The sequence below is a fragment of the Aquarana catesbeiana genome, linkage group LG01, assembly GCF_042186555.1.
Source record: "Aquarana catesbeiana isolate 2022-GZ linkage group LG01, ASM4218655v1, whole genome shotgun sequence".
In the NCBI taxonomy this organism is placed as follows: domain Eukaryota; kingdom Metazoa; phylum Chordata; class Amphibia; order Anura; family Ranidae; genus Aquarana; species Aquarana catesbeiana.
The window spans coordinates 418,292,123-418,308,068 of record NC_133324.1 but is presented as its reverse complement, the minus strand read 5'-3'; the positions used below and the strand labels follow the sequence as shown (position 1 = coordinate 418,308,068).

General features: G+C 46.0%; 1 protein-coding gene across 1 annotated transcript in view; it reads right to left on the bottom strand.

The window, feature by feature from the left end:
* The window catches only part of LURAP1L (leucine rich adaptor protein 1 like), a 47,754-nt gene extending 37,201 nt beyond the window's left edge, over positions 1–10,553 (bottom strand). Inside the window, exon 1 of the mRNA XM_073635471.1 lies at positions 9,846–10,553. Within this exon, the coding sequence (XP_073491572.1) occupies positions 9,846–10,049 (204 nt within the window). The 5' untranslated portion in view covers positions 10,050–10,553. The remainder of the gene's footprint in view (positions 1–9,845) is intronic.
* Between the last annotated feature and the right edge of the window lie 5,393 nt (positions 10,554–15,946).

The window sequence follows — 15,946 nt, the reverse complement described above, 5'->3', positions numbered from 1 at the left end:
ACAAATGTTCCTATTGCGGAGAGCGCGGGGCATACCAGGCCCTTAGGTCTGGTATGGATTTTAAGGGGAACCCCTACGCCGAAAAAACGGCATGGGGTCCCCCCAAAATCCATACCAGACCCCCGATCCGAGCATGCAGTCCGACCGGTCAGGAAAGGGGGTGGGGACGAGCGAGCGCCCCCCCCTGAACCGTACCAGGACACATGCCCTCAACATGGGGGGGTGGGTGCTTTGGGGCAGGGGGGGCCCTGCGGCCCCCCCCACCCCAAAGCACCTTGTCCCCATGTTGATGAGAACAAGGGCCTCTTCCCGACAACCTTCCCTGGCCACTGGTTGTCGGGGTCTGCGGGCGGGGGGCTTATCGGAATCCGGGAGCCCCCTTAAATAAGAGGGCCCCCAGATTCCGGCCCCCCACCCTATGTGAATGAGTATGGGGTACATACGTCGGACCTAGTTTCCCAGAAAGTCCGGTCGTGTGTACGCGGCATAAGTGCTCCAATGTGAGTCAAGGGGCCCCAGCGCCGCCAGACTGAACTGTAACCATACTTCACTGGCCATTGCCTATGGTGGAGATTTACAGTAGTAAACAGGCCATTGCACTGCAATGTCTTTGTACTGCTATGCAATAGCATATGCCACTGTTCATTATTATATTACTGCAATTTGTACTATTTTTTGTTTAACCAACTTCATTTTTAGAGCTTTTCCTATTAATAAAGATAAGGAAAGTCATCACCTATTCTGCATACTTGTCCTGGGTCAAGTGACGCAAAATGTTAAAAAAAAAAAAAAAACACTGGTAAGCCTAAACAGCCAAGCAATTACCATTTTCAGAAGCTAAAGTCCGCAATACTTCCTCAGGACAGGCATATGTACATGTAATTTCATCTGTCCTATAGCCTACCTTTCTCCAACAATGGCCAGTTGTGCTGAAGTTAAAAAGCAAATAAATGTCCTTCTTTTGTCTTCAGATGCTCTACATTCTCAGCCAGGTAGACACACCCAACACCAGGTAAGGCTGCCAACTCATTCCTTTCATTGCTGATACGTTTAATTTATATAAGATCTGTGCCTGAATAAATATTGGTTAAAAAAGGATACCCGTCATCTAGGCTGCCATTACTCACCTCTCCTTACAAAAATGCAAGTTGCTTGGCTTTGCCTGCTTTTAATAATTAAAATGTCAAAAATCTGGAAAAAGCACGAAGCAAATGAAAGTCATAGAGAAGTCCAAATTCCTTACCTCTTTAACTTCTCAGGCTAGTGACTAAAGCTGGCCATATACTGATCGAAATTAGTTCCTGCTGGACCGTCTGAATTTCGATCAGTGTGAGGGCTCCTCCGCTCAACAGAAGCTGACTGTTTCTTCTGACAAAGGGACATGTTCGAAACTTTTCCATTGATCAGGGGTTGCAGCCTCTGATCATTGTATCCTGACAGCGATATACAGTACAATGGCCCGGTGGGAGCCTCGTTTGTGCGGATGGAGGAATCTTTTTTTTTTTTCAGCCAGTGTATGGCCAGCTTTAGAAACTACAGAATCCAAAGCTTGTCGTTTTTGTTAAAGAAGAGGTCAGCAATGACAGACAATCACACCTGCATTTTGGCCCGACATTGTGCGCCCAGGGCCAATAACTCTGAGGTGATTGCTTCAATGCAATTACATGTGAGCGGCTGCAATCAGCTGCAGGAGCCAACAGCCTCCATTTGCTTTCACAGGTGCACGCTGTTGGCCAAAATGTAGGTGTGAATGTGGCCATGGGAAATTGCCTGGCTGTGATGCACAGCAACTGTTTAACCACTTGCCGACCAGCCACGGTCATACTGTGGAAGGTCGGCTCGTTCCCGCAAATCACCGTAGGTGTACATTGGCTCCTTTAAGAGCTATAGCAGGCGCGCATTTGATCCCACTGCATGCCGGGGGAGCCGATGTGCATGGCTGGCGGTCGCGATGTCTGCCAGCCACCAGCGATCGCTCCACAGAGAGCCAGAACGGGGACCTATCAATGTAAACAAACAGATCCCCGTTCTGACAGGGGAGTAGAGAGAGATCTGCTGTTCCTAGTGATCAGGCACAGCGATCTCTCTCCTTCTCCAGGCATTCCCCTCCCCCCCACAGTTGGAGACACCTCCAGCCCCTTGATCACCACTAGTGTTAGCCCCTTTCCTGCTAGTGTCATTTATACAGCAACCAGTGCATTTTTATAGCACTATTCGCTGTATAAATGTCACTGGTCCCAAAAAAAGTGTCAAAAGTGTTCGATCTGTCCACCGCAATGTCACAGTCCTGCTAAAAATCGCTGATCACCATGATTACTAGTAAAAAAAAAAAAAAAAAAAATGTATAAAAAAAAAAATGCCATAAATCTATCCCCTATTTTATTTTGTAGATGCTTATTGCAATTTTTTTTTTTTTTTTTTTTACCAAAAATACATAGAATACATATTGGCCTAAACTGAGGAAGAATTTTTTTTTGGATATTTATTATAGCAAAAAGTAAAAAATAGTTTTATTTTTCAAAATTGTTGTTTTTTTTGTTTATAGCGCAAAAAATAAAAACCACAGGAGGAGATCAAATATCACCAAAAGAAAGCTCTATTTGTGGGGAAAAAAAAGACGTAAATTTTGTTTGGGTACAGCATCACATGACTGCGCAATTGTCAGTAAAGTGATGCAGTGCTGTATTGCAAAAAATGGCCTGGTTATTAGGGGGGAAAATCTTCCCGGTCCTTAAGTGGTTAAGAGGAGCTCCAGGCTCCCCCCCCAAAAAAAATTAAAAGTCAGCAGCAACAATTACTCTAGCGATGTCCTCACCCGAGTTGATTCCTCAATTGGCTTTGGGTGCAGGTGCCAGCATCTCAAGAAAGAGAAACTGGAACTGAAGCCTTGCGGCTTCACAGCCGCTTTCTTAATGCGCATGCATGACCCACAAAATGAATGGTCACGCAATCTTCTGGGACCTCTGATGTGTGTGTGTGTGGGGGGGGGGGGGGGGGGTCAAACTTCCAGCTCAAAACTCTGTGGCACATCTGACCGGAAGTGGGAGCTGGTACCTGCTCCCCCCCAAAAAGCCAAATGTGTGGAAGGGGGGATGCAAGCAAGCAGACTTTTGGATGACGTTCCACTTTAAGTACTGATTTCTGCAAATGTTTTATCACCCAGTGTATAAGTGAATATACACGCCACTTTTTTTCCCATCTGTCTTCCTCGGCTGAAAGTAAAGAATGTGAATGTACAACAAACAACTCCAATGGTATTTACTTAAACCAAACACACATTTGTGCATTCCTGTGTTGTATTCTGCGTCCATTCATTTCCTAATGCAGAAGAGTTACAGAACAGTTTACTTTTTGTGCAGCTGGAACTAATTGTGCCCATTTTACACAAGTCATTCCTTCAGGTGTGCCATCTACATGTCACCCATACGTGTAATAAGAAAGCACACTATGAACGTACATTTTCCAGTTACGCACATATAGCAGAGGAATGAAAGTCACATGGATGTGATTAATGCTCTTTCCCCATCCCCAAACCATGGCACAAAACTATGCCACAGACTTCTACTTCGAAATATCTAGGGCTACTACAAGAATATACTGTATACAGGTATCTTTATAGCGGATCTTCACTGCGTCATAAACCAAAAGCACTAATTCATGTTTAATATTCATAGCCTATCCATCCATCCATGTCTCCACGCTTTATTTTGTTTAGAAATCACTTTGAAAAACACCCCCCTAGCATTTCTGACCGTGGCCATTGTAAGGGCAGGTAATTCATGTAGCATTTACTTCCTGGAATCCATCTGCCCTTAGCTCAGGCATGCAGGTAGAAGGGTGTGTTTAGCTGAGAACCCCCTCCTCCTGAAGACTCATGGGATGTATAATATAATTTGCCTAGACCAGAAACCTCGAAAAAACAATAAGCTTGAAACAAGTAAATCTAATATACTTTCCTATTGAAGTCAGGAGCCTTTTCACACTAACAGTGCGGCCGCATTAGCGGTAAAGTGCCGCTGTTTTAGAGGCGCTTTTTGCCCGCTAGTGGGGCCCTTTTAACCACCGCTAGCAGCCGAATAAAGGGTTAAAAGCGCCCACAAAGTGGCGCTTTGCAGGCACTTCGGCGGTGCTACCCATTAATTTCAATGGGCAGGGGCGCTTTAGGAGTGGTGTATACTGCTGCTTGCAGGACTTGCACTCGGGCTTTCACACTGGGACTGCAGATGAGTAGTTTTTCAGGCGCTTTACAGGCACTATTTTTAACGTTAAAGCGCCTGAAAAACGTCACCAGTGTGAAAGAGGTCTTAAATAACCCCCTTCAGGCTGGCAATACACATATATGCAGATTTACTGGACTGGGCTTTTTTCTGTGGGGCCGCATATATGCGTATCTGTTTTTGTGCTGGGAGCATGCCACACAGTGCGCTCCCAGCACAGAAACCGGGGTCTCAGCGGGAGCCCGAGGTCCTGTACCAACGATTGGAGGTTATTGCAGCAATCAGGTGACCTGGAATCCGGAGTTCCGGGTCACCTGATTGTAGGGCTGCAACTAACGATTATTTTCATAATTGATTAGTTGGCCAATTATTGTTTCGATTAATCAGATAATAACCTTAAAAAAAGTGAGGTGTATAATTTAATATGTAAAGTTTAAAAAAAAAAGGCAATTTTTTCTTAAAAACCTATATGCAGTGGTAAATATAAATAACCAACTATATGGTTAGGGAGCAAAATCTCGAATCCACTCTGAGAATAACAGACCGAAGAGATATACTGTATATACCATTGGAGGCTGAATCTGGTAAATATCATCAGACTCAGATCACATTTTTTATTTAGACCCCTTTCACACTCGGGCGCGTATAATGTGCCCTGTTCCCATGTGCCCTGCCCTCATGTAATATGCCCTGCCTCCTTGAAATGTGCCCTGCTCCCAGCGCAATGTGCCCTGCTCCCTGTGCCCTGCTCCCAGCGCAATGTGCCCTGCTCCCAGCGCAATGTGCCCTGCTCCCAGCGCAATGTGCCCTGCTCCCAGCGTAATGTGCCCTGCTCCCAGCGCAATGTGCCCTGCTCCCAGCGCAATGTGCCCTGCTCCCAGCGCAATGTGGCTTGCCTCCATATAAAAGTTTACTTTAAATGTAATTGTAATGCTTTCTATTACCTCCAGTCTATCAGCCTCCACCTTCTCTGGGTTCAGATGCTGATCTTCCCTGCACAGTCTTTTAAGTATTTATTTCTTTTTTTTAAACAACAAACATGTTATACTTACCTGCTCTGTGTAATGGTTTTGCACAGAGCAGCCCCGATTTCTTCTCTTCTGGGGTCCCCCACTGATTCTTCTGGCTCCTCCTGCCTATAGAGTACCCCAATAGCAAGCTGCAAATTATAGTATAGTGTGCCCCTATAGCAAGGTAAAAAAACTTCTTCCTTTTAGACCCACTCACTTCCTGCCCAGGAGTACATGTTCCATGAGGCATTGCTCCTCACACATTCACAAGTTCTCAGGCACTTACTGACATGTATGGACAGTGTACTGAGCTGTATGTGCGCTGAACTGTATTTCCTGATATGTAAACAAATAATGCATTCTGTATGCAGGCCAACTAATCGGCTGGCCGATTAATCGATTAGGAAAATAGTTGACAACTATTTTCCTAATCGATTAGTTGTCGATTAATCGTCGATTAATCGATTAGTTGTTTCAGCCCTGGGTAGAATTTATCAAAGAAGTACAATCAAAATAAATCTATATTGCACGTTTATAGGTTTTACAGTGTGCCTTTTTAAAGTGTACCTTTGGTCAAAGCATACAATTATACATTTATTTCTATGTGTATTTCAATTCATTTTAGCCTATTCCTATTATTGAAGTTTGTACACTTACTTTGTAAAGATTTTTTGTGACACGTAGTCACTATGCCCTGTGGGTAGGCTCTGCTGTGTCACACATGTCACAGAGCCTGCCTTCTGAACTACACAAGGAATTTCAGGAGACCAAGTCTGTTCGGGAATCGCTACTTTCCGGCATCAAGGTACCTTGGGATATGTAGTCCTTAGAAATTAGAAAGCTCAGCCTATCAGCATTTTTTATTTTATTTTTTTTGTGGGTGGATTTACGCCATTTGTGTCCCAATTAGGAGAATTACCTCCTGTACCACAGACAGCACAGGAAGTGAGAGGAAATCTCACAATGCACATAAGTGCTTTGCCTCAAGTTGTGCTGCTCTACAAAGCAAAAGCCATTGGCAAGGCGCCTTGGGGTACCATTAAGAACGAATGGCGCTGCATTGCACCAAAGCATGTAACGTTACTGCAGCGCAATGGCGTGCAGAATAGGCATTGGAAGAATTCCCCTGTACAATCCAGGTGGTTACACAAAACTATGGTCACCGGGCCAAAAAAAAAAAAAAAGGAGATTCAATTTACTGGGGACTCGGACAGTAATAAGAAGGGGTTTATAAACTGTCCATACTCTATCTTCAAGCAGCATTAAACCCAAAAGCAAACATTATATTTCAGCTTACCAATTCTTAGATGAGATGGCTGCCTTAGTTTTCTATTTAGGCTTTCTTCCTTCTATTTTCACCTGGTGATCTGGCCAGTAAGGCTTAAAAGTTTTGTAAACCCTTGTGTTTTTTCACCTTAATGCATCCTATGCATTAAGGTGAAAAAACTTCTGACAGTGACCGGCCCCCTAGCACCCCCATTTTACTCACCCGAGCCCCTTCGTTCCCTCGGTGGAGATGTGCTCACCCTCTCTGCCCGGGGTTCTCGGCTCTTGATTGAATAGATTGAAAGCAGCGCAGCCATTGGCTCCCGCTGCTGTCAATCAAATCCAAAGACGTGGCACCGGGGAGCAGGGCCGAGTCCTGCATTCTGTGTCTATGAACGCAAATGCAGGACTCGGGAGCGCACCTGCAAGGTAACCCCCCAGGAGAGAGCTTCTCCTAGGGGGTTATCTGATGTGGGGAAGAGCTACCAGCGCCGCCGGGGGACCCCAGAAATGGATGATCTGGGCCACTATGTGCAAAACGAACTGCACAGTGGAGGCAAGTATGACATGTTTGTTTATATATATATATATATATATAAAACACAAGGGTTTACAATCACTTTAATGTACACGTTTTACAACCTCTCCTGAACGATTTAACTTGACAGATAATAACCAACATTCAAAAATGTCAGTTTTGCCACGTTTAGAAGCGTTTTTTTTTTTTTTTTTGTGAAAAATTAAAAATGCCTGTAACTGAAACTTGGCCAAACGCGAATTACTGCGTTTACACGCATTTACAAGCTGTTACAGGTATTTGGCGTTTCAAATGCCTCTGAACATCCGTCCAGAATGTATTTTTTTTTTTTGCTTTCCAAAAAAAGCTTCTAAACTCAACTGCCTAGAAACGACTATAAACGACCCTGTGTACATGTACTGATAAGAAAAAAAAAAAGCTTATGCAGCGTACACACGACCGGACTTTCTGGGAAACTAGGTCCGACGTTCTTCCCGCTGGACTTTCTGAACGGACGGACGGACGGACTTGCCTACACACGACCGGACTTTCCGGCAGACTAGGCCCGCCGGTCTTTCGCCGGACTTTCAGAATGAACGGACTTGCGCACACACGGGCAAGTCCATTCATTTTGAGCGTGATTCGGGTACGATGGGGCTAGAAAAGGAAGTAAATCTTGCCGCTTTTATCGGCGAGATTGGCACCTTGCGAGCCCCGTCGCGTGGCATACCAGGCCCTTAAGTCTGGTATGGATTTTAAGGGGAACCCCTTGCACGGAAAAAAACGGCCTGGGGTCCCCCCCAAAATCCATACCAGACCCTGAACCGAGCACGCAGCCCGGCCGGTCAGGAAAGGGGGTGGCGACAAGCGAGCGCCGCAGGGCGCCCCCTCCCCCAAAGCACCCACCCCCCCATGTTGAGGGCATGTAGCCTGGTATGGTTCAGGAGGAGGGAGGGGGTGCTCGCTCGTCCCCACCCCCTTTCCTGATGGGCCGGGCTGCGTGCTCGGATCGGGGTCTGGTATGGATTTTGGGGGGACCCCACGCGGTTTTTTCGGCGTAGGGGGTTCCCCTTAAAATCCATACCAGACCTAAGAGCCTGGTATGCCCCGTGCTCGCTGCAATAGGAAAATTGTTTTTTCCTATTGCAGCGAGCGCGAGATGCAGTACCCTGCCCTTGTGTCGTATCTAGTCCGTCGGACCAGCCTACGGACGAACGGGCTTTCCGTTAGGAACTGGGTCCGGTGGAATTACGATGGAGAGATTTGAAACATTTCATTTCTAGGTCCGTCAGACATTTGGGGAAAAAAAAGTCAGCAGGAGCCCACACACGATCGGGTTGTCCGGTGGACTCTGGTCCGCCAGACCAAGTCTGCTGTAAAGTCCGCTCCTGTGTACGCGGCATTAAGCTTTAAAGTTCTGGATAGAGTAGGGAATGGCTATACACTCTGTCAAATTTTTATTACTCCCTGTATCCCAGCTTGGGTGACTTCCTGTCCCTGTGACACCAGTACAAGATATGAAAAGAATGGAGATCTTTGGGACGGGAATAAACAGAAAGCCATTGAAAACTAACCATAGTTCTAACTTTTACCTAATCTACAAAAAAAGTTTCATTGGAGAGATTTCACACCATCTTGTGCCCCTATGACTCTATCACAGGGCCAGGAAGTGAGGGGAATCTCTAGAATGGGTACACAGACAACAGCAAACACTTGATGGAGCTTTTAACCCTTTCACTATCCACCCAAAACTGCCACTTGTCAGATTTTTTGCCACTTAATCAGCGCCGCTGGCTTTAGCCCCCCCTCCCCCAACGCTGACCAGTGTATGATGACCGTGGAGGAAGTCTCCCCCAACCTCAGAATACAATCATGGAGGCTCAACCTGCAGCCCTCTAGCTGTTGCGGAACTACAAGTCCCATGATGCAAGGCTGACAGTTCTAAGCATGAGAATGTATGGATGGGGGAATTGAGTCCACCAGCTCCTCTCACAGCATGCTGTCATTTTTTTTTTTTTTTTTTAAATGTACACGAAAGTACTACAACGACTCATTGGAGTTGATTTACTAAAACCGGAAAGTGGTGAAGCTCTGCATAGAAACCAATCAGCTTCTAGTTTTTTTTGTTAAAGTTTCATTGAACAAGCTGTAGTTAGAAGCCGATTGGCTACCATGCACAACTGCACCAGATTTTGCACTCTCCAGTTTTAGTAAATCATCCCCATTGAGCCTAGGTTCAGACTAGTGTGATCTCAGACATCGCATGTGATTTGCACCTGCACCGCAGGTGCGATCGCATGTGATGTCTGAGCAATGCGAGTTGTATGGCTAAACTTGCATTGGATTCGCACAGAAAAAGATGCAGTTTTTCCCCGTACTAGAATCGGATTGCATGGGTGTTCACACCGATGTGATCCGATTCCTGTACGAATCCACAGTTTGCACTGCAATCTGTGAATGTCATCACCAATGACACCCGCAGCGTTTCGCAGAGGGCAGTGTGAACTGCCTAAGGGACAGAAGCGATGCGCTGTAATCGCGCTGGTTCCTGCATCGCACTAGTCTGGGACCTAGGCTGAAATCCATTCTTGCACGTGTGCTCGTGCTGCGTTTAAAAATGCATTATACTGCATCTGGCGTGCCCTTTAACCAGGAAAGCCCCCGTGACACTTGGCTGTGAACGATCTGACATATCTATGTGACAGCCCCCCACCCCCCATCTCAAGAATCAGAAAGCCAGGAGCACCTGTTCTTCTGGATCCACAGCTGTGCGCCCCCTCCTCCATGCCCGCAGGGAACGTGGCGGACACAGCTGTCAGTGCTGGTGACACTTACCATGTCCTGTCTGAGAAGTTGGATCTTGGTCTCCAGCCTCTCTAGGGTGCTGGCCTGGGGGAAGGTGCCAGGCAGGGTATGTTGGGGGAAGCCATCGGTGGTGTTGGGGGGCTCCTCTCTCAGGGATCTGGCCAGGCTCTCAGGCACTTTGCGCCCCAGTTTGATCTCTATATCTCTCAGGTCCACACTGGATGGGTCAGCCATGGGAGAAGCTAGGAGAAGAAAAGTCCAAAGTCACTTCCACCAATCTTCAGCATTAAGACCTACATAGAAATAAGGGATTGCTTCCTGGCTGACAAGTCCAAACTCTTTCTTTGGGGTGTGTGCTCCTGTAATTAGGATGACTGCTTACTCCTTGATACACCCATGTGTGTTCCCTGCAGCCTTCCTTCCTTGTGTTTGATGATCATCACCCTGAGATCTCATCACCTTGGTCATCACCCTGATCGGAGCACATCCATAGAAGCCTTCACTGGCCGCACACTGTCACCTCTCATCGCTCCAATCCTAATCATTGTCTTCTCACATCTGCTGAAACTTTCCACCGTACTGCCAACAGGACCTGAGCTGACACAGCCCCTTCTACCGTAATCCTTCATACACAAGGGAATCCCCGGCTCCTCCACTTCCCTTTCCACACGGCCAGCTGCGGGGCTTTTAGGTTACAGCGACCGCAGCCAGCCCAGACAATGCATGTACGGTGGAGTAAAGGGAGTCTCATGGATAACCTTGCTTAGAAGAAACCTGATGGATGATGTCATCCTTATCATCACATAGTATTATTATGGCTTCATTGCATTCTTTATTTCAAAGCTCAAAAAGCTCTCCTTTCCAGTGAGGTTGTTAAAGGGGGATTCCACTTTCCTGAAAAAAAATTCTAGCAAGTAAAAAAAAAAAATATATAGCATATTATTATTATTATTATTATTATTATTATTATTATTATTATTATACATGATTTATATCCCTTTCATGACTAAACCTATTTCTGACATTTGGTGTTTACAAGTTAAAATCTGTATTTTTTGTTAGAAAATTACTTAGAGCCCCCAAACATTATGTATATTTTTTTATCTAGAGAATAAAATGGTGATTGTTACAATATTTTATATCACAGGGTATTTGTGCAGCGGTCTTTTAAACGCAACTTTTTTGGGAAAAAGACACTTTCATGAATTTAAAAAAAAAACGAAACAGTAAAGTTAGCCCAATTTTTTTGTATAATGTGAAAGATGATGTTACGCCGAGTAAATAGATACCAAACATGTCACACTTTAAAATTGCGCACAGTCGTGGAATGGCGACAAACTACGGTACCTAAAAATCTCCATAGGCGACATTTAAAAAAAAAAAAAAACGGTTACCAGGTTAGAGTTACAGAGGAGGTCTAGTGCTAGAATTATTGCTCTCGCTCTGACGATCGCGGTGATACCTCACATGTATGATTTGAACACAGTTTACATATGCGGGCGCGAATTCTGTATGCGTTTTCTTTGCTGTGCCAGCTTGCGGGAACGGGGGCGCTTTAACATTTTTTATTTTTTTTTAAATTTCATTTATTTTTATTTCTTTACATTGTGTTTTTTTTTTTATTTTTGATGACTTTTATTGCTGTCACAAGGAATGTAAACATCCCTTGTGACAGTAATAGGTGGTGACAGGTACTCTTTATGGAGGGATCTAAAAGACCCCCAATCCCTCCTTTGCACTTCAAGTATTCAAATTGCCGAAAACAGCGATTCTGAATACTGTATATTTTTTTAAAAACGGCGCAATTGGCAGCCGAGTAAACAGGAAGTGACGTTGTGACGTCACTTCCGTGTTTACAGAGAGAAGACTGGCACGAAGCCGTTTCCGGCTTTGTGCCAGTCTCTCTCTAGCTGCCGGAAGAGGCGGTTCGATGATCGGGACTCCCGGTGGTATTTTGGCCGCATCGGTTGTTATCCCTGGATAGCTGATCGCTGCTCTAAAAAACGGTACCGGGATGATGCCTGCAGCTGCGGGCATCATCACGATGTAACCCCCGAAAGCCGAGGCCGCGTATCTGTGTACGCTCGGTGGCAAGGGGTTAAATCGCCAACAGTTTGCGCAGCGCTTTACAACATCGGGGAAGACAGTATATTTACCAAACAATTCGGTACAGGAGGAATCAGAGGGACATGCTCGTTAGAGCTTACAATCTAATGCCCCGTACACATGATTGGACTTTCCGACAACAAAACCGTGGATTTTTGTTTGAAGGTTGTTGGCTCCAACTTGTCTCACCTACGTACGGTCACACAAATGTTGACCAACAATTACGAACGTGGTGATGTACAAGACGTACTACGTGTTTTTTCAGCTCCTTCTGCTTGGGCTCCTTCTGCTAATTTCGTGATAGTAGAAGTTTGAGTGTTGATTTGCGCTTTTCTTTTTGCGTTTTTCATTTAGCGCTATAATTATTGTTCTTGATATCACTAGAAAAAAAATTCTTTGAAAATTAGTTTGTAATAACTCCATCAGTATCACCCGCAAAGCAGCTTCATTATTATTTCATTAAAGAAGAAGAGAATGTGCGCTGCATTTGGAGATTTCATAATTTGCCACGTCACGAATGTTAATTCTCCATTACGAACGCTAGTTTACAAGACCGGCCGCTTCTGCTCCCGAGCAAGCGTGGACTTTTGTCCGGCGGACTTGTGTACACACGATTGGAATTTCAGACAACAAACATTTGTTGGCGGAAAATTTGAGAACCTGCTAGCCAACATTTGTTGGCGGAAAATTAGACAACAAATGTTCGATGGAGCATACACACGGTCAGACTTTCCGCCAACAAGCTCACATCCGACATTTGTTGTCGGAAAATCCGATCCTGTGTACGGGGCATAAGACCACTTCGGCTCCAGAAGGTTCTACCCATACCTCCTAACTTTTTTAGATGGGAATGAGGGACACCTATCAGCAAAAGTATGCAGGCATAGGACACACCCCTTGTCACGCCCCCTTAAAGGAGAATTGTGCAAAAAAAACAAGATTGGTTAAACCCACAAGTCCTTTTTTTACCACTACTATTCCTTTTTATATTGGCTTTTGGAATTTACAAATGCAGCAATTTAAAAATTGGATGAAAGGTTAGTGCTGGAAAACACTTTTTTGAAGGATAGAAAGTGCATTTTATATACATCTATATAGATCAGACCAAAATGAGGGACAAATGAGGAAGAATGAGGGACAGAGGGACATTTCTCCAAATCAGAGACAGTCCCTCGAAATCAGGGACAGTTGGGAGCTAGGCTACCCCCTCATGACCAGGTCATTTTTTGCTATTCGGCACTGTGCTCCTTTAACCACTTGTCCACTAGGCACTTTTACCCCCCTTCCTGCCCGGGCCAATTTTCAGCTTTCAGTGCTGTCACATTTTGAATGACAATTGCGCGGTCATGCAACACTGTACCCAAATGACATTTTTATCCTTTTTTTTCACACAAATAGAGCTTTCTTTTGGTGGTATTTATTTACCACTGGGTTTTTAACTTTTTGCTAAACAAATGAAAAAAAAAAAATTTTTTTTTCTAATGCCGCGTACACACGACCGGTTTTGCCGTCGGAATAAACTCCGAAGGTTTCTCTGACGGAACTCCGATGGAATTCCGCTGAAACTGTCTTGCCTACACACGATCACACCAAAGTCAGACCGTCTAGAACACGGTGATGTACAACACGTACGACATGACAAGAAAAAGGAAGTTCAATAGCCAGTAGCCAATAGCTTCCGTCTCGTACTTGCTTCAGAGCATGCGTCGTTTTTGGTCCGTCGGAACAGCATACGAGCAGTTTTCCCGATAGGAATTGGTTCCGTCGGAAATATTTAAAACATGTTCTCTTTCTAGGTCTGTCAGAATTTTCAAAAAAAAAAATTCAGATGAGGCCCACACATGATCGGAATATGCGATGAAGACTCCGTCTGAATTTTTCTGTCGGACATTCCGCTCATGTGTACGCGGCATTAGTTTCATTTATAAAATTTTTGCAAACAGGTAATTTTTCTCCTTTACTGATGTGCGCTGAAATGGCTGCACTGATGGGCACTAATAGGCCGCACTGATGGGCACTGATGAGGTGGCACTGATGGGCAATAATATGCAGCACTGATGGGCACTGATAAGGTGCACTTGCCATGCTGCCTATCACCAGATGAGGAATGCCACTTGCCATGCTGCCTGCCACCATATGAGGAATGCCACTTGCCACGTCACCTGCCAGTGCCACCGGATGTGGATGCCACTGCATTGGTGGCACTGGTTCATTTAGCACAGAGTGGTCATTCTTGAGTGAAGGCAGGAGAGTGGTGATGCTAGGCGGACGTGAGAGATGATGTCATCTCTATGCTCCCCGCTGCACCTCCCACATTCCGCACGCTGTGAGGGAGGAAGAGCGGTGATGCTACGTGGGTAGGGAGAGATGATGTCATCTTTCTGCTCCCCGCTGCACCTCCCACATTTTGCACGCTGTGAGGATGGAAGAGCGGTGATGCTAGGTGGGTAGGGAGAGATGATGTCATCTCTCTGCTCCCCGCTGCACCTCCCACATTCCGCACACTGTGAGGGCGGAAGAACGGTGATGCTAGGCGGGCGGAGAGAGATGTCATCTCTGCTCACCAGCCCACTTCTCTCATCCGCCTGCCCGCCTGCCTCTCTGATCCACCAGGCTCTCTCACCCGCCCGCCTGCCCACTGGCCTTGCAATGTCATGCCGCCCGCGGCGGCCCGGCTGCAGAGATGCTATGGCCGGTAGTGGGCCGCGGCCCGGTGGTTGGAGACCCCTGCTGTAGATCACCCAGAGGGGAATGTTGTTTTCTCAACAAAAGTGGAAACATTCTTTGAGGCTGTGTTCACACTTATGCGAATTGGATGTGGGTTTCCCTGAGTCCAATTGGCATGACAGAAGAGTGTGCCCGGGTCCCAATGAAGCTGGTTCACACATCTCCAGGGCGGCTGCGGAGCGAATTGCACAGGAGTCCTGGGCATCTTTGGCTCCATTTCAGATCCGAATTCAGGCAAAAAATGCAGGCCTGATTCGTCCCTGAAATGGAGAACAGGGATGCACTGGACCCCTGCTGTCAGCCGCATCCGTTTTAAGTGTGAACTCAACCTAAATGGATTAGTTCACCTTTTTTAGTAAAAAATAAAAAGATGAGTCAAAGCGCAGTTCCACTCGTTTTTCTGTTTATTAAAAGTCAGCAGCTACAAAAAGTGTAGCTGCCGACTTTTAATAAACACACACTCACCTGTCCCACGGTCCAGCGATGTGGCCACCCGAAGTCTTGCTTCTCTCCCTCTCCTCTCCCCAGCGTCGGCATTACAAGCGTGGGCACCCGGCTGTGACAGCTTGCGGCTTCATACCTGGGGGAGAGGAGGAGTCGCCTAGGTGGCGCGAGCTGAAGTGGAAGCTGGGTACCTGTCAAAACTAGGTACCCACCCAGAAAAAATGACATGCCAAATGTGGCATGTCAGGGTGTGAGGACGCCTTAAAGCGGAAGTTCCACTTTTGTACATCCTCCTCACCCCTCAGGTCCATGCTGTACTTTGCCCTGTGGGTGAAGAGCTATCATTTCCCACACAGCCGCTGTAGCGGCTCAGGAATTTCTCCCTCCTTTCTGCAGTGTTTCCATGACAGATCAGAGTGATGCTGTGTGCCAGCACTGACCAACCACTGATCTCTCATGGAAGCCCTGCAGAAAAAAGGAGGGAGAAGAGCAGGGTGTTTCAATTTCCTGGACCACTGCAGCGGTTGTGTGCGGAATGATGGCTCTTCACCCACAGAAATAAGTACAGAAAGGACTGGTCGGGGGCCCAGCAAAAAATTCAGATCAGATCCATCCCGCAAGGACACCTTACTCTGACAGCTGTACCCATTGCTGTGAGAAAACATTGATCAGCGGCTGCAGTTCATTGGCTGCAGCTAGCGATTAAGAACATTTTTCCAACATCTCACTTCAACAGAAGCCGGTCAAATGATTAGCTTCTGACTAGCAGGGACAGTCACACGCTTTTGGATGCTAGCTTTACGAGGTCAAGGTTATAGAAGACCTTACCGGAGTTCCAAATGTGCATATTTATA